We start from the raw sequence: 25,069 nt of genomic DNA, 5'->3' as shown, positions 1-25,069 counted from the left end.
GATTTTACCTTCCATTGTGATTATTAAAAAAATAGATGGAGCGGGGTCATAGATAGAAGACTGATATGATTTGAGGAAAAAGTGTTGTGGTTCAATTTTTAATGTTAACTTGGAAAGTCATTGATAGAGGCTAGAGTCTGTCTCCACAGAATTTCTGAAGCTTTGAGCCTTTTGCAAACTCTGCAGTCCGGAAACCAAGAAGCAACAAACTCCTTCAGTTATACTCAACTTGTTAAAACAGTTATAACAATTATGTGCAATTTTTTCACTTCTATTTTCTAGCTACAATTTATTTACTTAAGCAGTGTTCAACATTCCACTTTTTCTAATGGAGCAGAATTCTAAAAAGAAAAAAGTAAGTTTAGTCAAGCAGTTTTGTTTAGGGCTTTTTCCTATGCCTTTTTTTAAATAAATACCCCACCACAGTTTTTCATTGGCACAATGTGACCAAATGTATTTTACTTCCTTTAACAATACAAAGCACTTACTGGAGTTTCTGGAGTTTCTATCTTGGAAAAAAAAAATCCTGCACAAAGGCTTTACTTTAAAATATTCAAATGGAATGAAACAGATTCCAGTATGGTCGTGTGAAAAATTAGTTTGCAAAGTCCTACTGCATAGTGAGGTGACTCATAATATTTTGCTCTGAAATTTTGCTCATACGAAAGAAACTATATACTTTTAAATAAATAAAAGCTACTATATACATTATACTGTACATTTAAATGAGAGATGACATGAAATGGATTGAATTTAGGACTGCCTTTTCATCAGTAATGCTCATATCTTGACTTTATTACAATTCTGAATAAAACCTTCTGCTTTACATTATTTTTTCTATTCTAGTGGCAGCCACATGAACGCACTACCATATTCCGGTATTTTTTTAAAATAACATTGGAGCTGTCGTCGAAGTAGAGCACAGAGATTGCATTCAGTTTTGTTGGTGCACAGCATGGCTTTGGTACATGATCAGGGAACATCAAGTGAACCTGAAAGACAGATAAATACATCACTCATGTATCAGAGAGGTATAAGGACAATGCCAATGCAAAATGTCTTTGCAGTTCAGAGAGTGTCCTGGACACAGATTTTCCTCAGTTAGCAACTTTAAAGCACAGCTCACCTCCAAAACATTGCTCTGATTTCAATTACACGGGCAGAGTTATACAACAATAACAGATGGAGAGATAAATGAGGAAGAGCAGCCAAGACAGAAAGTTGGTTTTCAGATGAAATTTAGAAAACAGTTAAGAGTAAGGTGGCTGCTCAGGAAAACACTTAAACGTATTGTCAGTACTATCTCTGCTGAAGACAGAGCTTAACATGAAGCATGGGCTCAAGTCAAGACTGCAGGATGGGCTAAAACATTTTCCTGTGTCGTGGTCTCAGCATGGAGGAAAATCTGTTTCAGGCAGCAAAGGCTATGTGGGCAAAGGCTCAGACTGAAACTGTTTTCAGCCCATGAAATAGTAAGATGTGGGTTCTCAGACAGCAGGAGAGAATTTTAAGGTCTCATCTAGTTATCTGTGGATCCAATTCCACTTCCAGTGAAGTCAAAGTCATTTCATAAGGTGGATGGCAGCTGGACAGAAGGTTTGGGGAAAGGGCTGAGGAAGAGAAGGCTTTATGCTCACTAGTCTGAAATATATCAATGAAAGGTTAAAGAGAAGGAAAACAGTTTTGAACAGCATCCCAGAATGAACAAGATCTAGTGGAAATATCTGAAAATGGGGGAAATACAAGTTTTTTGTACTTGAAAGAAGATTGGAGGTAATACTCTGCATATGCTGGAGACTTGGAAACTGGGGAGGCCAGAAAAGAGGGAGTTGTAATAGAGAGGGCAAGAGATTATTAAGGCATGGATGAAGACTTCAGCAGTAATAGGTTTCATTTGTATGTTAAGTCTTTGTAAATCTGTTAGAGCCATCTGTCTTGCGGTGATATAAGCCCAAAGCCTTTGCCAGACAACAGAGAACAGTCTATCAGGAAACGATTTTTACATAACTGTTACCATGAGAAGGTCTTTTGAAATAAGCAATAATAAATCCTGAAGTAGCAGCTCAGTAAGGGTTTAGACACACATTTAAAAACAATTTAACAAATGAATTACAAAGCACTGGAGAAAAAAAATGATTGTGCCTTGTCTGGGCAGATGTTTGCCATGCCACTCCTGGTTCCACCAGCCCCTGGCGCCCCAGCTGGAAGCTCCATGGCCCTGCTTGTCCCATATGACAATGATGCTCCAGCCTTTGCAAAAGTGAGCCTGGAAGTCAGTATGAGTTGACCAATGACTTACACGTCCAGGAGGAGGTCAATGCTATGCAATTCCTGTTCTGAGAGTGATGGGAAGCAAGAGAGGAGAGAAAAGCCTCTACAATTTACTAAATGAAGTCTGTCTTGTATTTATATGCATTTGTATCATATCTCTGCCTAAGTTCAGTCTCAGAAAAAGAAGAGAGAGGTACTGGCCCAGCATTTCTCCTATTCTTGTTACAAAAGAAAAAAAGAAATGAGTCAGTAAAGTTTGGAGGGGTACCAAGGAACAATCACTTCCCAACCCAAAGAGTGGGCTTTTTTAGAGTGGTGTAATCAGTATGGCTGGGAGATGATTGCATTTGGATTAGGGTGGGGTGTATGAATAATTGTTTCCCAAGCCATCCCCATGTGCACACCTTGTGCAAATCTGAATTTTGTATAATTTAAAACAGAGAGTATTCAACTACTGTTATCTCATCTAATTTATGTGCAGTTAAAATTTAATTAGCCTCAGGATTTTTTGGCTGCACAACTGAATGCATGTACAGTACATGCAGAGGGACAAAAACAATTCCAAAACAGCCATAAAAAGGAGGGAAAATGTAAGTGTCCAATTTAAAAAATAGGAGAAACTACACAAATTTCTAACAATGGGAAATGAAATTTTTGAAAAGGATAGAGACACAAGAGAAAGCAGCACTGGCCCACTTCTTATTTAACAGTCCATAATTGCAGGAGGGAATTCTGACGGGGATCTTATTGTCATTGGCAACTTCTCTGGACAATATTTGCATACTGCTCTTGCTTTGCTGACCTATTTCTTTTAAGCTCACGACTGCATATATGCTGTTCTTCATTGTCTCCTAGGCACATTGCTGCATTCCTTGCCAACTGGCATTTGCTGTTCCCTTTCACCTGAACCCCTTACCACACTTCTATTTATTTCCTGCCTCTGACATTTTCCCTTCTTTTTGCAAATCTTGCTGACTTGAATTCTCCTATAGAGGAATAATGTTGCAATGGTGGCTGGACTTAGAGAAGGTGCATAAATTAAAAAATCTGAATGAAATGGAAAAAGTCTCAGTATATTCTGAGTTTTTTTAAAAAGTCCTCCCATGTCAAAATACTTGGCAATTTTCACAGGCAGAATTTGTTTTCTATCAGAAAGAAACTGAACTTTGCTTGCTTGCTTGTTCGTTTCTGGGGTATTTTGGTGTGGGATTTGGGGTAGTGGTGGGAGAGGAATGTCTCTGGGAGGATAGTATCGACACTCATTACTGAAAGTGGAAACATTTTTCAGGAACAGATTTTTTATGTCAAAAACCAAAGGCAAAGACCACCATCCATGGACAGATTCATCAGCACAGATCAGGATATTCATCAGCATAGGCCAGGATATTTTTCTGTCATTAGTTTAAATCAGAGGGAGTCTTAAATCCATCTTTCTCTTATTGCAATTGAGTGCCTTGGCCTTTCCAAAACCTAATTAGGGGTGGCAATCCTTTCCTTTTCTGATTTTGTACTCCCACTCTCTTTTTGTGTGATATCTCATTCTTCTTAATCATTGTACTAATAATGACACTATTCAGAGCCAATCCTCCAGCTGGCACAGGTGAAAAATTGTGACCAGACATCAGACTCACAGCATTACAGTTAGACACAGTCTAAAGATCTTGATTTCTGTATCTGAATGCTGCTGGGGAAGAAGAGGTCTAGCCAGCTGCTTCAACTAAGATCACCTTTTGGCTGCTCCGGTTGATGCACAGAACTAATATAAGAACTAGCAGAGGCAGAAATCTGGCTGCAAATCCCCTTTTACATATACCAGGCAGAGCAACAGATCCAAACACACTTATTTAAAAATTGCGTTTGTAAGCCAGGCATGACTGAACACAATTTCTCATATGCAAATATATCTGCTTGCAAAGCTTTACATTAAATTACAGTTTAAGTATCTCTGCCAGCAGTTGACAACAGAGGTCCACAGAATGGCCAATTGTCAACATTTCTGGAAGTTATAGCATGTAGGTGTTAACATGGAGCTTCAGGGATCTGCAAAAAACTCTTGGAAGTGGAACTAGGGGGCCCATTTGCTTCCTCTCCACATAATTCTCCAGTAATGTGACACAGTCTTCTCATATGTTTTTGCATCTGGAATGGAAGAGAAACACAGGCCACTCCAGACAGTTCATCCTCTCTGCAGCATAATCATCCTAGCATATCTTTGAAATGGCATATGATTTATCCAGAAATAGTCAAAATCCAATAGTAGTAAACAGAGAAGAAAAGACAGCCCCAGTGTCAGGACACTTGCAACTGCAAAATAGGCAACTACAACATAGGGAAAGACATACCAGAGTCTGAACAATGGCGTGGTTTGTTGCATTCATGTGGGCATTGAGGGGGAAAGAACATTCTCCATCACAGTAAAATGCCGCGTAACCCTCAGGTGCAATGATCCAATCCTAAAACAAGAACAAATAAATCCACTGTTTTGGTGGGGTTTTTTTTGCACTCAGAAAATTTAAAACTATATCAAACTAATGAAGACTTGTCCAAGGACTGAACGAACTTCAGAACATGGTGCAATAAGTTATCTTTTTTGCCAAAAAGAAAAGAAAAAGCATTTGCTTCATTCATGAAAAGAGATGAACATTAAACTTAGAACTCTAATGAATTCCAACTAAACAGTCTATAAGGGGAATTAAAGGTCCAAATACATTTGTCAGAGTACTTTTCTTCCCAAACAGAAAATCTCAAGTACTCTTCGGTACAACAAAAGTAGTATCTAAATTCTTCCTCTTTTTTGAGCACACTCAATACCATTAATTGTGTTATTACCTGAGACTGAGGGTTCCTAGAGATTACTCGTCAGAATGTCACTGAATCATGCATTTTGAGTATTTCTAGCAACACAGCATGGGGAGAAGACCACAAGAAGGAAAATATTTTAAAATGTTAATGAAAGCTGTGTGTTTAGCTTGCTGAATTCCTTCTTTTCCAGGCAAAGGTAATGGAAGTGCTGTTGGAAGGGAAGAGAGGATCAAGTACCAACTTCTTGGGTTTTATTTCTTCTAATCTCATTTTACCCTGAGTTTCCCAGATCAAATATTGTACCATGTAGCTTTGGCTTTTCAAGTGGAACTTTTAATTCTTCAAGTTTTTTTTGTGAAAAAAAAATCAATTAAAATCTTTTCTCTATGGCCACCTTGAAAGACTGACCTGAAAGCTTTGCACATCTTGGGACATATCAGAATTTACTGTTTCAAAAGATGAAAAAACCCTTGATACCTGGAAAAAATCCTTGATACCTGGAAAAAATCTGCTATCTGCAGAGAGACAATGGCTCACTTGTTCAGTAACCTGAGTTCAAGTCAATACCACAAGCCAGCTCTGTGGCCATGGACAGGGTGATTATGCTCTGTAGACTTGGGAAAACAGACTGCCTACTTCTTCAGGCTGCTATGAGGATAAATATACTACAAAATATCTGGCAGAGTAATGAGGCCAAATGAGAATCTGAGCTAGATATGTAAAGGATGAGCTGTCATCAAAAAGATGGCACACTTTTTCTCCTCACAGACATGTTCTGCTCCTGGAGAATTGTTTTAAAAGAATCCAGAGACAAGGGAAATGCACAGATAGCTTTCTCTGAGTTCTTACTCTTTTTATGTATGAAATATATCTAGGTTATAGGTTGCTGAAGACTCCTGTGTTCTTTATACAAAACTCCTTCCTTTCTGGAAAAAAAATCCCACTAGATTGATCTCTATTTTCTTTTCTCATAATGCTCTACCTCTGTATTTAAATTTTTTTACTACAAGTTTGGTTGGTTGTTTTTTTGTTACTTATGGCAGGATGATTTTTTCCCAGAAATTTTATATACTTAGCTATGGTGTTCTAAAGACCTCTGAGCACTGAACCAAGTTCAGGCTCCCTGTGGACCCTACCCCATCAAAATCTGTCTGACCTGCAGTAGAAAGTACTGAGTCGGGGAGAATTCAAGGGCGAATTTCAAAAGTTCCATTGCACAATGAGGGAATTTAGGTTTCATTTTCTAAAGATCTGTTCATACCTTGATTAACAGTTCAGATTTATCTTTATGTGAATGAATCTAGATTGTAAAGCTATTAGTGGATATAAAATCTTTGCGAGAACAGTAGCCAAAGAAAAAAAGTAGAGAGATGGTGATAAGGATTCATTATGAAAGGCATTTAAAGAATTTGTCTTGCATCAGTGAATTATCAATTACCATGAATAAAACAAACTGTAAATAATGGGGGTCTTTAAAATAGATTGCCCTGATTATTAACTGATAGGAAACAGTATATATAATCATACCTGCCATCCTAAGTCTCGGAAACTCACATAAAGTTCGTGTTTCTTACATGCTTGCTTTTGCTCACTTGTGTTATAATCTAGAGGAAGAAAATAATAAATTAGTTAGAAACATTTCTAGAACAGACGAGATTTAGCTATTTTTGAGCTCCTGACCAAACTGTATAGAGGAATGGAACAAGCAAACTGTCATTTATATTCCTAGGGTTGGTCATAAAGGCAGCGAAAACTTGGAGAAGCAAAATCAGCAGAGTAAACCTTGATACAGTTTGTATATACAGACAAAATGATACATACAGCACTAGGAGAAACAGATTTACAAAATGTCTGTTTGCTGGCTGGCTAGTAACAACTCCAATAATATGCACACAGATAATCAAAGGAGGACAACTGAGAGCCATAAGGATAACATCATAGAAACATAGAATCATAGAATCTTTACAGTTGGAAAAGAACTTCAAGATCATCTAGTCAAACCAGTCACCTCACACTTTTAAGCCCATCACTAAACCATATCTCTCACTACTTCTTCTGCGTGTCTCTTGAATATCTCTAGGGATCTGGATAACCAAGATATGGAAAGATATTTATATGTTGGCAGTTTAAGTGCCAGCTAAAGAAAAGTAGCTAATTCAAAAGGTAAATTAACAATGACAAAAAATTGTCCTGAAACAACAGAATTTCTAGAAGGCTGTTATTTAAACATTAGCACATGTTGTACTCCTTCATTTTTTACTATATTTTCTGGAAATATTCACTACTTAGTGATCTTTAGTAGGTAATACTAATGTAAACAAGTAGACCAAGAGACTCTTTTTAACAGCGTGAATGTTTCTGCACTCAGAGATGTGTCAGAATAGAAAGACATAGAAAACCTTCAATACATGCTTCTTCAGGACAATCTTAGACCTGGAGAAAATCTAATGCTGTCCTTACTGCCCCTGAGTAACAGGAAAGGAAGCCAATAGGGTCATGCTTTCATGACATTAGCACCCCTGAGTTCGTTTATAGTGGTATTCAAGTGAGGCATTCAATGGAGCAGGGAGGACAGGCTGTTTCCTCTGGTGCTGTATCAGAAGATGAAGTGTTGTTTTGGACCAAAATTACCATATGGTAGAAAAAAGAAAAAAGTTGGGGAGTGTTTGGGGATTTTGAACAGTTTTTTAACATTAAAATATTTGAGTCTGGGTTGAGGGGGCCTCTCAACCCAGAGAAGTTGAAAAATTCCTGGAAAGTTAAGGGACAAGCCTTTTTCACATAAAATGAAAGGAAAGGAGTTCTACAGTCTGTGAGACAACTCATGGTGTTTCATTATCCTTGCAGAAAACTCTTCCAAACAGCCAGCCTTAAAGAGCTTTTCAGCAAATTTATCAACTGCTTCTTGCTACCTGTCCTAAACTGTGCTATTGTTGCTTCTCTGAGTTCTCTTCAGTTTTTCTGCGTATCTTTCTGAAGATGTGAAGGCCAAACTGAACACAGTGCCAAATAAAGTAAAAAACTAATTATTTCCTATTATTTCTGGATTATTTTCTGGCAATATATCTCAGAATAGCAGATTTTCAGCAAAACCACACTGTCAAATGATTAACTTCAGCTTTTTTTATATATACTCCTGCCTAGTTGCCTAATGCCATAATCCTTAGAATTATGTTGTATTTACATAAATCAATGAATAAAGAACAGATTGGGGGTGAGGATGTTGATAAGAACTGCAGCATGATGAGGTTGCAGCAACCATGATACTTCCCGTAATTTTTGACTATTCATAGTGTATGGAGGATAATTCTGATGATTCAAAAATGGCAAATGTCACACTCGTCTTCAAGAAGGGCAATCGGCTTAACCCAAGTTTCTGGGAAGATCGTGGAGCAAATGCTCCTGGAAGATGTGTGCAGGCACATGAAGAAGGTGTTTGAGAACAGTCAACGTAGATTTACTAGTTCAAACTGTGCCTAACCAACTTTGTGGGCTTTTGAAGAGTGCTGGGTGTTGATCAGTTTGCTTTTGGGAAAGATTTTGATAACAGTCTCCCATAGTATTCTTAGTATGCTTCTGTAGACAAATTGTTCAGACATAGTTTGGACAGGTAAAGAATACAATGAGTGGAAACTTGAGTGAGCTGCTGGGCTCAAAGGGTTGTGATCAATGGTACAAAGTCCAGCTGTCAACTGCTTACAAGGGATGTACCTAAAGAATGATCACTGGTGCCAATCCTGATTAATGTCTTTGTTAGTAACCTGGACAATAGGAAAGAATATACTCTCTCTGAGTTCACAGAGGACACCAGACCTGAGAGGAGTGAGCAGTCATCCAAATTAACAATAAAATGTTGGACTGAATCAGATCCAGAAGAGACTTAGTGAGCTGTCATTCCAAACACTGACCCAAACTTTGCTTTTAATGACAATGTGCTTTTTGAATATGTTTCCTTTCTTTCTTTTTTTTTTTTTTTTAACAGGCTACATACCTATTTCCTGTTGAATATACCTAGGCCCCAAAAAGTCTCCTGAACTTCTGTCAAAAGCTGTGCAGAAGTCAAGATATATCCGTTTTCAGTACTAAATAACTTGTTCCAGTACTACTAGACATAGACATGTTAAGTTACTCTTTCTAAACTGTAACACCTCAAATCCTCATTCCTTTTTCAAGAGGAGTACTACCTTCCTTCCTATGGTATTTTCCTAGTCCTTCATGGGCTGATTCTCAATAGTCATTAAAGGTTGTCCACGGGTAGTTGGTTAACCTGCTGCCATCTCAGATACTCTCAGTTGCCCCAGGGCATGTAGCATCAAAATACATATCCACAGCCTGCAGTACTATGTCTTTCTGAAGTAGCCACTGGAAGCAAAGCAGGACACCCTCAGTCATCACAAGTTTTCAAAAATCTGTATGCCTTTAATATAACCAAAACTCCTTAGTCATACTTTGTGCTGATTTATCTGTACTTATCTAGCATGTTCTGCACATGTTAGAAGAAAGGTGAAGGTAGTGGAAAGTAAAGCAACTTTAATGTAAAAGAAATAGAACTGTTTCACTGATTACTCTTCACAAGGATCTACATATGGATTTTTTTACTAATATCAGTGCTCATAAGATGTAAACACTGAGTTTTTCTGTTTCAGCTGTTAGTGGGAATTTAAAATTCAGTCACATAGAATGGAAGTCACTTTGCAAAAAAACTGTGTCTGAAAAATGTGGGAAAGATACATATATGAGAAAGGTGGGAAAGTCACAACCTAGTTTTAGATAGCATCCAAGCAGGCAAACAAATGAAAGCTGAAGATTGTGCTTTTACTAGTTTTCTCTCAGTTATGATATTTAAATATTTAAGAATATGTGCAGATTTTTTTTGCCTGAGAATGTAGAGAAGTCCCTTCAGTTAAAGGCAAAGGGTTGAATAATAAATATGTAAGTTATCACACAAATGTCTTCATTGTCTTAGTATTCAAAATTATTTTAATATACACTAAGCAGCAGTGGATGAAAGGTCACACCAGAACACCTGATAAGTTGGTCTGTATTTCCTAAGTAGACATATATTTGCAAACCATCTAATTTATACAACTAAGAAAGTGAGACTCAGGCAAGTCTGTATTCCTTCCTTGAATTTTATCATTCATAAAAGACAATTGTGGAGTGTAATGTAACATTTCATGTATGTATCAAATGTGACATTTAAAATAAGATCTGGTGACAAAGATTCAGTTTCATATACTGTAGCTTCAAGGTCCATATGCTTATTTTGTCAATAATCAAAACAGTAGACCATTGTGACTAAGAAAACATTGTTCCTCATTATTCAGGGACTACACTTGGGGTCCAAACTCCTACAGGAGAATATATTTGCAAGAAATTTAATGATTTTTTTTTTGGTTTTGTAGGGGAGATAAAGACATATCAGCATTCCTGTATATACTATTACAAAGTTATGTGTTTTTAATTAATTAGTGTGACACCAACAAATTAAACACAGCTTATACAGAGTTTAGTATTGTTTCTTACTCTTATATTAGAAAAAAAAAATATGTAGCTTTGGCTTTGAATTTTCTGGTGTAAGTCACTATTCAGTATTTAAATGTGGCTATCCTCTAGTGTCCAATTACACTATAACTCTTTTTAGATGATCTTAAAAAAACAAATTAAGCCAGCCTTTGTTTTAAGGAAGAGTTATGTGATGTACTTTGGGACTAAGTTGTCTTTTTTTGATTTACTTTAATTATTTTTCATTTTATCTACAGTTTGACAAAAACATAACTGAGTAAGGAACTATTTAGTCCTCTGTGCATAGCAGGCAGGTGGAGTTTGAAGGCTAAGTTTAATTATCTTTGCCTTTACACTGCATTGAGGTCATCTTCTCTTGAAAATCTTAGCCACACAGGGATGCTGACTCCAAACCTGTCAACAATCATCCAGCTGTTATAATAACTGACACAAACAGATTTTGTTTTCTTCATGTTGTGTTTGTGCATATCTTAATGAAGAATTCAAAATATGTGTTGTCCATTGGAAGGGAAGAACTGAGCTGCCCAGTAGGGTTTTCCTTTTTGATGTGCTGAGAATGCAAATTAATCAGTGAGGACCAAGAACTTAGAAAAGAAGAAAGAAAAAGGGAGGTGGTGAAAAGCTGGTGAAGAGTCTGATAAGGATCAGCTAAGAGAACTGGAATTATTTAGCCTGGGGAAGAGGAGGCTGAAGGGAGACATGATCACCCTCTACATGTACCTGAAAGGAAGTTGTAGCCAGGTGGGGATGACTCTCTTCTCCCAAGTAATGAGTGACAGGACAAGAGGAAATGGCCTCAAGTTACACCAGGGGAGGTTTAGATTGGAGATTAGAAAGAACTTTTACATTGAAAGGCTGCAAGACACTGGCACCAGCTGCCCAGGGACATGGTGGAGTCACCACCTCTGGAGCTATTTAAAAGATGCATAGATGAGGTGCGGATGGTCATGTTTAGTGGTGAGTTTGGCAATGTTAGATGAGTGATTGCACTCTTACAGGTCTTTTCCAACCAAAATGATTCTATGATGTATAGCTAAAACTTGTAACATGTAAATGACAGCATATCTATCTGGGACTGCTTACATAACCTCTGGATATGTGGATGAATGTTTTTCAATGTCAATGTCTGACTTGATGTTGTAAATACAGACAGCTTTGCTGTGAGAGACTCTGGTTACTTCAGTTTTGCCACCCATTCCAGCCTCCTCATATCTTGCTGCCTCCGTCTTGAGACAGAGGTCAGTGCCTGTGCTTTTGATGCAACTGTTTCTTAAGCTCACTTTATTTTAACTGTATTGTTTTCTTGAACTACAAATTTTTTTGAAGGAGATCTGGCGTGGATCAACATATATACTGATGTACCTCTACAGTGATGCAGACAAGAGGCTTAAGGAGTGTAGGAGAAAAATTGTTTCATAATGCACGTTTCACTAGAGATATTTTGATTTTTCTTGTTTTACAACAGCTCTGGAGCATGACTGGATATACAGATGAGGCTGACCGGTGTTTTGAGACATACAGCTCTTCATGAGGTAATTCTCATGCTGATGCAATTTGCTGGTGTGCGTTAAGGTTGAGATTTTCCCAGGTTAAATGAGCAGGGAGCTTGTGTTCAGCTTTCCTGTGATAATCAAGGAGGCTTAACAAATGTGTTCAGTTCTCATTTCCTCGTAGACTAGGAACATAGGATTCAATTTGAAAGTATTATATTTATATTTAGGTATCTTGTGTGTACCATGTACTCAGATTATTTTCCCTTCTTCCAAAATAACGTGACTTTTCAAAATTAGTAGGTATTTTCCAGAAAATATGAAATAATTTTTTTATACAGAGAGAATATTGCTTACCCTTGAGGTAAGAGATTGTATTTTGGAGATAATGCAGTTCCACAAATCATGTTTGACTATTAAAAAAACCCAGCAAAACTATCCCCCTCCAAATAAACCCCAAAACTATTCCCCTCCCAAAAAAGACCCAATCAACCAAAACCCACCAGAAAAACAAAAAACCCAGAAGAAAATGCTCATGTTGTGTCATTCAGTAGAAAGCCCTTTTACGAATATAGGGAAGTGCATTATATGGTATCAGTAAAACAGAAGGAGCAGTACCTGTAGAAAAGACTGATCATATCAGAATTACAAAAAAAATGCGAATTCAGTTAGTCTACTGAAGTAAATTGTGAGCACCAGAGAGCAAGCTTAACTGATGTGCATGCTTTAACCACACCTAAATTACCAGATGCTAAGTCACTTATAAGCTTTTATTGTTTAAAAAAAATCTGAAGAACTTAGGCAGTAAATGAAGAGAGAATGTTTAGACAATACAGCTTTATAAATAATGAATAATTTACAAAATGTCATTCTGCCATAGAGATATAATTTCTTTTTTACTAGTAAAAAGCTAAAGTTATCCAGTTTGGGACTTCTTTCATTATTTATTTATAACTGTTTCCCTGCAATATTGATTCATAAGGGGTTAGAAGTTAATTGTGCAGGTGAGCTTTTGTTGTGTCGTCATACAGAATATCAGAAAATTTTACAATACTTAAAAAAAACCAACCCTCAAACAAAAACTATTTGTAAGCAGAGATCCCTGGTGTCTAGACAAATGTCAGGGGCTTTTCAAAGCTAGTGTCCTCAGAGGGAACACGTGCATCTCTAAATCATCTACCTCACAAAGAACTATGCTCCAGGTCCTCAATGGGAACTAGAGAAATAGTACAGCAATTTTTTCTACCTATACAGCATATACAAATGAAATTAAGCCCATTACTGAAGCAGTAGTAATTCTTGCTGTGGAATAAAAGCCTTTTCTTCATGTATGTTTTAATGCTAATTTTTAACCTTAAAGTGAAATTGTGTTTCAGTCGATCACCAGCAAGTTTAAAAAAATAAGTTTTTCAAACAATTTTAATGTTTTCTTTAGCAACTCAATAGCAGCTTCTGGTTGTTAAGGCAAAACTCATCTTTGTGGACTATATCAATGAAAGGCTTACAAATTACATTATAGGGGTCTTTAATCTGCCACCATCTGTGTTCTGTGACAGATAAAAGGAATAAGCAATGCTCATAGCATTTCCCCTCAAATAGATGAGTTCCAGTACAGGGAAGAATTCTTTCCACTAAATATCAGTTTGCTTACTTGCAGACATCCATTTGGTTTAAGGATAGCATCTATAATGAGGTTTTGATATCATGGTACTAGATCTGCCATACTTTTAGAAAGATACATTTTCACATCCTGTCCCCAAAAAGTAGAAATGTTTGTTCAAAAGTGAGAATATTTAGAAAGCGATTTTGTACCTCCAGCTGCAAGGAACATTTTAGGGGAAAAACAAAAAAAAGGAGCAAAATGATCTCTAAAGGTCACTTCCAACCCCTAACATTCTATGATTCTATGAAAAGCTCTAATGGGACTAAAACTATTTTCATGTGCATTATTGTCAGTATCTTTCAGGTAAAAAAGGAATTTAAGTTACTCCATTCATGGATACACTATGTATTTATATCAGTGCACGTTAGCTGTTCCGCGCTCAGAAACAGTTTACACTTTCATGGATTGGCTAAGTTTCCTCATTTCCAGTATTCAGGTTTTTATGTTATATCTTGGCTTCTTCAGCTGAGAGGCAGTTAAACAAGTCTAAACACTGTAGTTTGCTGAGGCTTCCTAGACAAGCAGCTGGGGTGCAATCCTTCTTCACTACGCATCCTGTTGTCATCCTGTTGCCTACTACATAGGACTAGTTTCAAGCTCAGATACAGCCTCTCCCAAACTACTTGTCCATCTTACCATCTAAGAGCCCATGTTACATGTAAGTGACCTGGCTCACAGATCATGCTTAGGGATAACACAACAAAAGAGATTTAAGCAAAGCTAGAGGGGCAGGTAGAAATGTAGCGGAAACAGAATTTCTGACAGTTCAACCAACAAACAGCATCTTGTTGAGCTGCTGTGACTCCACTGCATTTGAGCAGGTGCCCATAACCCCTATAAACAGGCTAGTAAATCATAGTTTCATCTTACCCCCAACAGCTGGCATCCTAGAAGACTCCTGATGACTACTGGATTTGTTGCGGTTCTGATTTTTCCGTTTATTGTTGGCTGCTCTGACGGAACGGAAAAGCACTTCACTTGCCTTGAAGAACGCAACCATGAAAGGTTGCTTTGACTGAGGCCCATGTCTTCCAATCAGGCCAGCAGATTTAACATTGATACTTCGACCTATAAAGTAATGGAAACTGTAAGTTAAAAGGTGAAGTTCTGCTCCTCCTGAAGCCCCAGTGGGAGTTCAGCTGCTGACTGAAGGATGGCAAAGATTTTGCCCATAATCCTGAGTTTAGGTGATTAAGAATCCTAACTGTATTTTGTTGAATGCAACTTAAAAGAGAAAATATTCAGCAATTTACTAAAGTCTCAACAGCTTTGCAGGTAGTTTGTCATTGCATAAAATTGTGGTCTCAGTGCTCTCTATATCTTATTTTAATTCAGTCTCACGTATGCTTCTATAGAACTGAAAAATAAGTGAGCCCCATTAAATTCTGTAGGCTAAAGAAAGGATAGCGTAACGTGGTTATCTAATTTTTGCATCACTCGAGTGTGAGACGTGGAACCTTATATCCCCAAAGCAAATCGGTAGCAAATGGAAGTGTGGAAAATAAATACACTTCTGTTTAAAAAAAAAAAAGATGTTGTGCAGTGTTACTCAAACTGATGTTCATTCACTAGTAAAGGTAGAAAGGCATTCAGTCGTTCAAGAGAACAGAGTTTGAAATATGTACATTATTGACTCTGGTTCTATTCCCAGGGGATGTGCGTATTTTTTTAAAGTATTTGTTCAGTCAGGACTGTGTGGTAACCTCACTATACTATAGGATCTAAACCTCACTAAAAGAAAAGAAAGCCAAACAAGTCATTGAAACTGCATCAGTGACATTTTAGCAAATAAACCCTTGCTCTTAACAGAATTTATTTTGGCAGCATAAACACTTTTGTGCGTACGTGTATTATGCAGAGCCCTTCAACCGTCAGAAAATGAGACAGTGTCATGTGAAGCTGTGCAGCTGTGCTGGGTGGGGGACACAGAGGTCCTTTAAACGGGAAGGTACGGGCGCAGGCACCGTGTGCACTGCACGGCATCGGGACGCCTGGGAATTCTTCTCAACCGACTGGAAAAGTTTGCTACGCGGGCGATGGAGGAGCATCTGCCTCACAAACATTTAATGCCGTTAACTCGATCATCCTGCAAAAGAACTTGCAAATAAGCATAGGAGTAAACCTTATAGAAATAAGCATATAGGTTTCCTTTTCAAACACAAACTTACAGTGGCTGTACGCCAGAGTCTATATTTCTTAGAAAAACTCTATCACTGGCGTAAATGAAAGAGGCAGTTTGATTTGTGGTTAAAGTAGTTTCCATTCTACTTCCACTGTAACAAATGTATTAATTCAGCTCAGACTTCCTCCTTCTGGCAGCCCTTTTGCAGTAAAAAGAGAAATTAGAAGTTCCAGCCAAATACCATACCTTGAACTGACCCACTTCAATACATAAACACTTTTACAACATGTTTATTCAGGTGTAGCACTTTAAATTGGTTTAAGATGTTTCCAGTGACAGAGAGCCCAGCAAAGGCAAGAGAAGAACTGAGAAAGTTAGCAGTTATGGAGCAGAGTAATTGGCAACATATTCTGAACAATTTTGATAATTACTTTTTTGACTGCAAGGGAAAAATATATTTGTTGAAGCTTCTGATTTCATTTTAAATGGCTTTTTAGTCCTGTGTTTCTCTTAATTCTTCTTTTCATGTGCTGGAGTTACTATTAAATAATTCAGTAACATTAATTTCTATATGTTCCAATCTTCTGTTGCGAGTCAGATATGAAAAACTGTACAGACTATTCTCTATTCATTGCTACATGGACAAACTAGCCTCTTACCACAGAGTTCCAAGTTTCCCCTCCATTTCTAGAGGGAATATTTTTACTATTTTTCTTTATTTTTGTTCCAATGACTTTCAGAATTTTAATTTTATCTGTAAAAGATTAATACCTTACTGGTGGACATTTTAAGAATACTATTAGATTTATATACTGAGGGCTGTAAAGATGTGTGGAGGTTTTCTGAATTTAAATCTAGATTCTCTGAATTTACAATGGTGGATATTGTATGCGAAGCAAAATATCCTTCAAACCAATGTGAACTCCCCTTAAAATAACTTTTAATATTAAGTTTCCTCTGGGTTTCCTTCAGACTTCAGCAATGAGATGGCTATTAAGATTCTACAAGTTAAGGCTTACTTGGTTATTCAAGGTATGGAGATATACTATAAAAAATTAATCCAGTAACCCACAGCCCTTTTACACACAGAAACAGCTTATGTGACTTTAGGCCTTTACTTGTTTGATCTTCTAAGCAGCCAGCCTCAGCTTTCAGGACCCATTTGTTCAATTCATGAATGGTATATACACTGGATCTGCTTCTAATGTAGACAACAGGAAAACTTCTGGTGACTGCTGTGGGTTCCTCATTAAACTTTTCTCTCTCGGTTTATCATATACCTTAGCTTAACTGCATCTTTCAGAAAACGAAGCAATCAAAATATACACTGCCCTTGAGACACTGTATTTCTTCTGAGGAGGATCTCTGAACTGTTTGGTTTGGAAATTCAAACCACATATGTTGTCTCCATTTTAGGTTGCTTCTGTGCAAAAGAAAGTTTGCATATACAGAACTTCTATTACTCCCTTTTTTGTTTCTTTAAAAAAGAAAAAAAAGTACATTTGGGAGATTTCCCTCAGTCTAAGAACACAGAGCTTTGTGCTTTCCAGAATAGGAGGCATTTCAGAGTATCCTGCCTCTGAAATACACCAAGATTTCCACCACAGCAGTAGCTTCATCTGTGTGCCATGGTTATCTTGGACTAGATGATCTCTAAAGGTCCCTTGCAACCCCCACGAATTCTATGATTCTATGATTTTAGGTATTCCTCACCTTTGTCCATAGTGTGGATTTCAGAACACAGTAAGAAAAATCTTGCCCCAACCTGAATTGTCCTTTGTAGCAAGAAGCATTCAGGGGCTTCATTTTCAGAAAGCTGTTTTAGCCTAAAATTTCTTACAAGTGTTTAGAAAACTCTTGGCTTTAATGACAACTGTAAATGCAGGTCTCTCCAGCATGCAGTTATTCCATACTGTGGTATTTTCTAAAATCAACTGAATGACTCACGCTGACCTGCCTAACTACACTTTCCCTTGCAGCTTCAGCCACATGAAATTGGTAAAACCAAAACAGCAGTGTGTCTGTGGTTCTCTTGAACATCTCTCAACAAGAATTGAATTTGTTCAAACATTCTGAAAAATATGCTTGGTTTTATCCTTCCATAGTGTCCTTAATTCTGACGATTTCAAAGACTTTTCTTCTGGAAAAAGAAGGAGAAACTGCAAGAAACCAGCAGTCAGTGTCTTCTCCACTGAACCTAGCCACTGCAATTGCTCCTACACCTAGAAAAAACAGATTGACTTATCCTGTGTAAGGACAGTCCAGAGCCTTGGTATTCGTCATATTCTGGCAGGCACTTCTCAATCCTGTTATAATAATTTATTATCTCTTCTGCATATTGACAGGTATATTCAGAGACTAAGACTTACTTAAAGCATTATGTTCCAAATCTGCTGAACTCCTTAGTCCTTATTCACATGATTTTGAGTCTTTGGCAAGATATGTTTGTTTGACTTGGCATTTAAATTTATCTTTGGTTTTTATTCTATTTGATAGTAAAATGCCCTTAGCATTTTGCATAAAAGCTCGTATGGAAGTGCCGCTTTGACTGACTGAACTGAAGGAATATTATTTGCCTTTTCACATTCTGAACTAGAATGAACTGTGAAGTTCAGTGTATTAAAATGTCCTACCTCAACAATCCTGATGGTTTGTTTGGGACTTTTTATACTCACAAAATAGGAATAGCACTTGAGTATTTTCTGTGCCACCATGTCCACTTTTCTTCTGTCACATGAAGCCTTAGCGTACAATTCTTTTCATGAACTGATCAAGTTCCATCTTAAAAGTTCATCTTCCTCCCCAGCTGCTCTGAATGGAAATGCAAAAGCCCTTCAGGCTTTCAGTAACAATCTGTCTCATAGTTCTGACCTGGAGATATCGCCTCGTTTTTCATGACGTTCAGAAAGCTGACTTTTTCTGAGATCGCCAACGTGGATGCCAATGACAGCAGTAAGATTTGTGACTTGGCTGTCTCTCCTCAGGCAGTATATATTTTATGTAAGGCACTGAGCAGACACTAATTTTGCAAGAGCTTTCAGCCATTATGCATCTTGGCCAGATTTACACTGGCAACACAGGACAATAAGTGATTCCAAGATCCATTATTTTGTCCTGAGTCATTGAACTGCAGCAAACCACTCATTTTGTTATGAAAAATAAGCACTTATTTACTTTCAACAGTGTTCAACAAGCCACAAAACATATTTTACAGATTAACCACAACTTCTAGGTCACAATAGCTATTTTGATAACAATTTTATGTAATAGTAGATAGAAAGGAAACCTTAGTGATGCTGAGAACTCATTTCTGCTTTGCTGAAAAAAAAAAAATTCCAATGCCACACCTATGGTTTTCTCCTCATGATGTTGAAAATGAGGCTCAAGAAAGGCCTTTTGGAGAAAGACCCTGCATATATAAGGTCCAATAACATCTAATACTCTAGCGAAAATTGCCCCAAGGCTCAGAATCTGAAAGCTTCCAAAGTGGTTTTCAAAATTAGATAGAAACTTGTGTGTTTTTTCATGTCTGAACAGTGAGTGCTCTTGAGAGCAATGAGGCTTTACAAAAACAATTGAGGTAGAGTTTGGCTACCAAAGCTTAAATGAACACATCTTAAAAAAAAAAAAGGAGAAAATAAAACATAACACAAATGTGATGATCCATATACAAGACATCCTCAACACTCCAACTCCAAAGTATTTTATACTGTCTCTATTGCATCACCTACATAAACTGTTAGGCAAACTTTTCCTTTGGTCGACAAGTTCATTGATATCAACATAAAATATGCTTTTGAAACATGTTTCATATGCTTTATTAACTCTTTCTCTCCCTAGAGGTTTTAAGGAATTCTGAAAAATAGGTGGTCTTGGATGGTCTGCTCAGCATTTCCTTGGCTTCACAGCCTCACTCAAAACTAAAGATTCAGTTTTTATTCTTAAAATATTACATTTTTGTTGGGTTTATTCAGTTCTGTTGAAGGGATTTTACTTATTGCTTTGTGTGGCTTTTTGTACTCATAAAGCTCTTGAAGAAATACTTGGGAACATGTTAGGAACCATGGTATGCTGTAGAATGTGCCAGTACCATGTATTCTTATACAAAAAATCAGATGTAATCATACACAAATATGCTTGCTTGGTACTTCATTTATCTTTTCAATTCATTGTGTTTAAACTGTGAACGGTTTGTAGGAGTCCTAGGGCTTTTCTACACACTTCAAACTGTATTTGGGAAGACAATAAAACCAGGACAGATTTGATTAATCGGTTATCCACCAAAGAATAAAATGGAAAAAAAGCCTCCTGAATTAAATGAAACACAAATGCCATTATGTCTAAAACACCGGTGTTGAGAAGCAGATGCATCCTTCATCTGACTCAGAAGCAGGGTGGAGGGAGAGTTGTACAGCCAGGACCAGCAAGCACCAGTAAGGGGTGGTGGCATGAGAAGGGCCAGCAGCCCATCTCACCTCCCCGACCCTCCTGCTTAAAGTAAGTGTGCCTTTACTAACCAAGGGTGTGTTCACACCACATGCTACAAAAGACACAAGAAAATGCTGACTGTATTTCTGACCCAGCTGGAAACAGGAGTTACACCTATCTGAGTCAATTAAAGAGTGCCCAGGAGTGCTCCCAGGCACTGGAGCTGGATGACCCTCTCTGCTGGGACGGTAGGGTGCTCCTGCAGCACTTAGGTCGTATGCCAGCTCCAGCTCAGAGTCCCCAGCACCCTAAGGCAGTGCTGCAAGGATCTCTCACAGAGGGGCAGCTGCCATGGGGGTCACTCTGTTTTAGAGACTGAGAGTTATCCCCACAGCTCATTTCACACCACAGTATTCCTGAGCATGTTTAATTTACTAGTGTAACTTTGGCCAAAGTCAGCTCTTAACCAGAACTCATGTAGCTGTACTTAGGCAGTGCTTGAGCCCAAGCTAATAAAACCTGCTGAGGGGCAGGATATATTAGCTTGGGTTCAGTGCTGTGCTAACATGGCTATATGGCTTCCAGATGGCTCAGAATTTAGGCAGAGCTATTGCCTGCCAAAGTCCATATATACATCAATATAAATACATATATCCTAAATTCCCTTAATGTAAGCACACTAACGAAAGTAAACTCACTCCTGATACTTTGCTTTGTAAATACCAGATCCACCAAGATTTGTTAAATGTAATAACCCAGCAGCATCCTCCAGAGCACCTGATGGCTACTGTGGCCATGTAAGTTTGGTGCCAAGGTTGACTGGGAGTAACATCAGGATGAAATTGATAATAGCATTGTTAAGGTGAGGCTGGGGTGCTGCCAGAGATTGCTATGGGTTGAAAGCAAGCCAGCCACCCTCTCCGAGATAGAGAATGTGGCCATTCTGCCTCTCTGAAGGCTTTGTAGGAAAAAGGGACCTTGGAAGGCCCAAGCTGAAAAAAGGAGAGGTTAAAAAAGAAAGAATATGTCTCTTAAGGTCTTCCCTATTATCACCGGAGAAGGACCTCACCAGTCCTTCCTGCAGCATGTAAGATTAGGAGCCAAAACCCCTTCCGTGGGACACATGTCAGAGTGTGTTCCAGAGAGAGAACTGACCTTCTCCAAGTTTCACTTGGATCAAGGAACTAATTTCTTTTAAGTTTCCCTTTGCTCGTAGGAAAGAAAAAAGACCTGAAGTAAGAGTCAGGGAGCTGAGGATTCCTGCTGCTTGCCCACCTCAAATAGTAGGAAAGGCCAAAGAAATTTTCTATAGGGCTATATGGTAAAAGAAATCACCTGAATCAGTGTAGAATCTTCAAAGTTACCACCGGTTTCTTCTCCTCTGATGTACAGGTGGATGAAAAACAACTAAGACCTGCAGTAATCTAAGATACACAACTATATGTCTGTGGGGGTACCCAGGATGTTGCACTGACAGCTGCATACTTGGAATCTGGTTTATTCTGTAGAGCAATAGTCATTGTACTATGTTATCATAGTACATATAGTACATATAGTACATATCTGCAGACAAGGTTCTCTTCAGCAATGATACAAACAGCAAAAGGAATACTGTTGCAGTTATTTGTACTTCTCCAGTAAAAACGATGTTCAAACTCTTGCTAACTTCCAATTATAAAAATGTTGAATGTTAATACAAAGGTGCTGATTCACTGGAACACATTTTAATTCTTAAGAGACATATGGTATATATACAGGAAAAGCATTGCATGGAGCTTGTCGAATTGTTTCTGCATCTGCATTGATTTTATGCTGCAATATGTTTAACACCCGCACTTCCATCAGTGTGAAAATGATCACCTTTTGTTTTAAACACCACAGAGAGTTTTGGTGTCAAAAGGAGGGAATTGGCCAAAAGGCGATGCTCCAGAATATTGAGAAGACATTTAAAAAGAGAATAAAAAAAAACTTGATCCTTAATTTACCACAGCCCCAGGGAAACAGTGCATTATATGTTGACAGCTTCCATATGTGTCATGCAAACCTTTATTCTTACCGTTCAAAATAAAATGTCCCATTAAGAGAAAAAGTCTACATTTCATGCTAAAATGAGATGTCTGATACCAAATACTGTCTTAAAGAAAAAAGCAAAAACATTCCAATGTCATGTGGTTTTTTTGTACTTTTTCAGCATTTTCAAAGGGGGAAAAATATGAATTACAACAACCAGACATTCTCTCAAAACTGTTCTTATACATTGTTATATTAAATAGTTTGGGGGTTTTTTTTTATTCCTTGGGAAGACATTATAGTTATTTATGCATCATCTTCAAAAATCACAAAAAAAATTTATCCACATAAGTAATTATCTAAAAAGTCACTGAAAGATAACTGTAAGAACGATTATTTTTAATGCTAATGATAACATCAGTGGCACCCCAGAGTCTCACTAATCATAGGAATCTCATTTTAAAGATTCTTTATGAATAAATCTAAAAATTAGTACTTATTTACAGATTTGATTATTATCCAGGGTCCCAGTGCAGCACCTGAATACCTGAAATGGGGATCCTCTGACTTACAAAATCCCTTTTATTTTAATGGCTTGTTGCAGTAGAAAGGTTAATGGGTCAGGTCTTATCGTAAATGTCTCTCTAGTTATGGGCATAGAACTCCTCTACCTCCTGTAAACTCAGTGGACAGCTGGAGGCATGAAGAATCATGCTTCAGACCTGCACAGTCTAAAGTTCACTTGAGCCAAGGGAAGGTTTTTCAGTTGATTTGAACTAGTCTGTGAGCTTTCACAGAAAGCTGGTTGAAGGGAAAGTGGGTGGGGTCCTCTGGGTTACAAAGTGAGTCCACTACATACTGAGTCATGTATAAAAATTCATGTTCCATCTGTACACAAACGTGTCATTCAACTGCTGGTGTTTCTAATAGCTTCCAGAAGTAACAGCAACCCAATAAAAATAATCAAAGCCTTAAGAGCAAAATTGTAAGAGCAAGAAAGAATGATTTTCCTTATGCTAAACTGAAGTTGTCTAGCACAGGTCATCCCTATAGCTTTGAAAACTTTAGTCCCTAGAAGGGCAGTCTTCTTGCATGAATAAACTGAAAAGAGAACAGAAAGTGAGGGAAGAGGGGAATTCCAGTCTCACTCAAGCAGCTGTGTTGAGAAATTCAAATAAGTAAGGTACAGAAGGCAAAGCTTCTGGTTGCTTTGGAATTTAAAATAGAAAATTATCTATCACTTTTCTGATCTTGGGAGTAGGTCAAGGAAATATTTACATAAACTATTCTTTTACACTTTCTTCAGTGTATTAATCTAAAGGTTTCCTTTTATCCATAACAAATTTCCTGTGGTTTACTGAATGGCTATAATTCTGAGGGTAGAACCAACAAATTGCTGGTTCCAGGGCTTAATAAAGGCCTTTCATGGATATTTAATTTTCAAGAATTTCTGTATTTGAATCTCCTGGAAAAAAAAAGAAAGAAAAAAGTCAAGGATGGAGTTTATTCTGGAGCAGGAAAGCTGGCCAGAAGCCAGTCCACCTAATTTGGATGCATAACGGAGGTGTCACCTCTCCAGAATTGTAAAGGCTTAAAAATGGCCTCACAAAAGCAGGCTGCCTAACAGCTGCTCCCCATACAGCCCGAGCTCAGGTGTGCTGCCTTTCAAGGGTGAGGGAATACAGTAACAACGTGGTCTACTTTGCCTTTCTGCCTCCCTTTTCCAGTGACTGTACTCTGACCGGACAGGCAATAGTAGGTGAAATGGTCATCTGCTTTGGTTCAAGCTTGCCAACTCCCTCTGTAAGCATCATGCCTAGAGGAGGACAGTTTTTGCATAACTCTCCAGCAGTCAGAGCACTTGCTGAAAAAGTATGAGAGGCTTTGTTCACAGCCCAGTTGAGCCTAAGGGAGAGATCACATCAAAACAAATGAGAAAATGTAGCCAGAACAAAGAAAGAAGAAAAAAAAATACTAATCCTTACACTAGGGTTTCTTCTGCTACTCATTAACATTATGTCTGCAAAGGTTTAGATTAACTGGCATCATAGATCCCTTGACCTCTGACATAAAAAGCTTTTTGACAAGAAAGAGCTAAATCTGAAAGTTTGCTTGTAAAGTAGTACGGATGAAGTGAACCATCACAGAAAAAATAGCATATAAGTCTCTTTTTATTAGTTTCTAAAGAAGTCTAAGTAAAGAACATTTATTCTAAAAATATTATTTTGCATTGAGATGCATTTTCACTTTTTAATGACCATAACTGAATGTAGTAGCCCAGTAAGTTAGTACTAAAACACCACAGTTCTGACTTCAGTTTTGATAATACTCCTTCTCATTTTCAGCTAATTCAGTTTTTCAAGATCTGAATTTTTTATCCCATTTTAAGATTAAAAAAGAATTGAAAATTATATTTTTTTCCCAACTTTTATAAAAGCAATTATCCTAATATGCTATTGTTAACCTTTCTCCAACATCAGTGCCAGCAGCTACGAGATACCTTCTGAATTGTCCTGACGGGTTTTTAGCACACGTTTTTAATACTTCTTTCTCCATACTTCAGTCTAGAAAGTCCTTTAGAAACTTCCAAAAACAAAAACTCTGAAATTTTGCTTGAGTTTCCCTAATGTAATTGTCAGTGGAAGAACATGAAAATTTGTTATGGATTAAAAGACGCGTATGTAGGAGTTTTTATCCCAAACTTCATTTAATTTAACTTGGTATTCCACAGAACTAATAATAATAGAAAGTCTGCAG

At 37.6% G+C, this 25,069-nt stretch overlaps 1 protein-coding gene across 3 annotated transcripts in view; it reads right to left on the bottom strand.

Annotated features, from left to right (window-relative positions):
* Window positions 1–842: 842 nt before the first annotated feature.
* Window positions 843–25,069, bottom strand: part of BMP5 (bone morphogenetic protein 5) — a 56,363-nt gene continuing 32,136 nt past the window's right edge. The window contains exons 4-8 of one of the 3 annotated variants that reach the window (XM_061990049.1): window positions 14,623–14,820; window positions 14,389–14,391; window positions 6,601–6,677; window positions 4,614–4,724; window positions 843–992 (exon numbers count right to left, since the gene is read on the bottom strand). In XM_061990049.1, coding sequence (XP_061846033.1) covers window positions 843–992; window positions 4,614–4,724; window positions 6,601–6,677; window positions 14,389–14,391; window positions 14,623–14,820 — 539 coding nt within the window. The remainder of the gene's footprint in view (window positions 993–4,613; window positions 4,725–6,600; window positions 6,678–14,388; window positions 14,392–14,622; window positions 14,821–25,069) is intronic. The other 2 variants (XM_061990048.1, XM_061990050.1) reach the window with 2 other exon arrangements.

Source organism: Colius striatus, chromosome 2 (genome assembly GCF_028858725.1).
Source record: "Colius striatus isolate bColStr4 chromosome 2, bColStr4.1.hap1, whole genome shotgun sequence".
Taxonomy (NCBI): Eukaryota; Metazoa; Chordata; class Aves; order Coliiformes; family Coliidae; genus Colius; species Colius striatus.
Note: the sequence above shows the minus strand (reverse complement) of the source record. Positions and strands in the feature narration are given on the sequence as shown.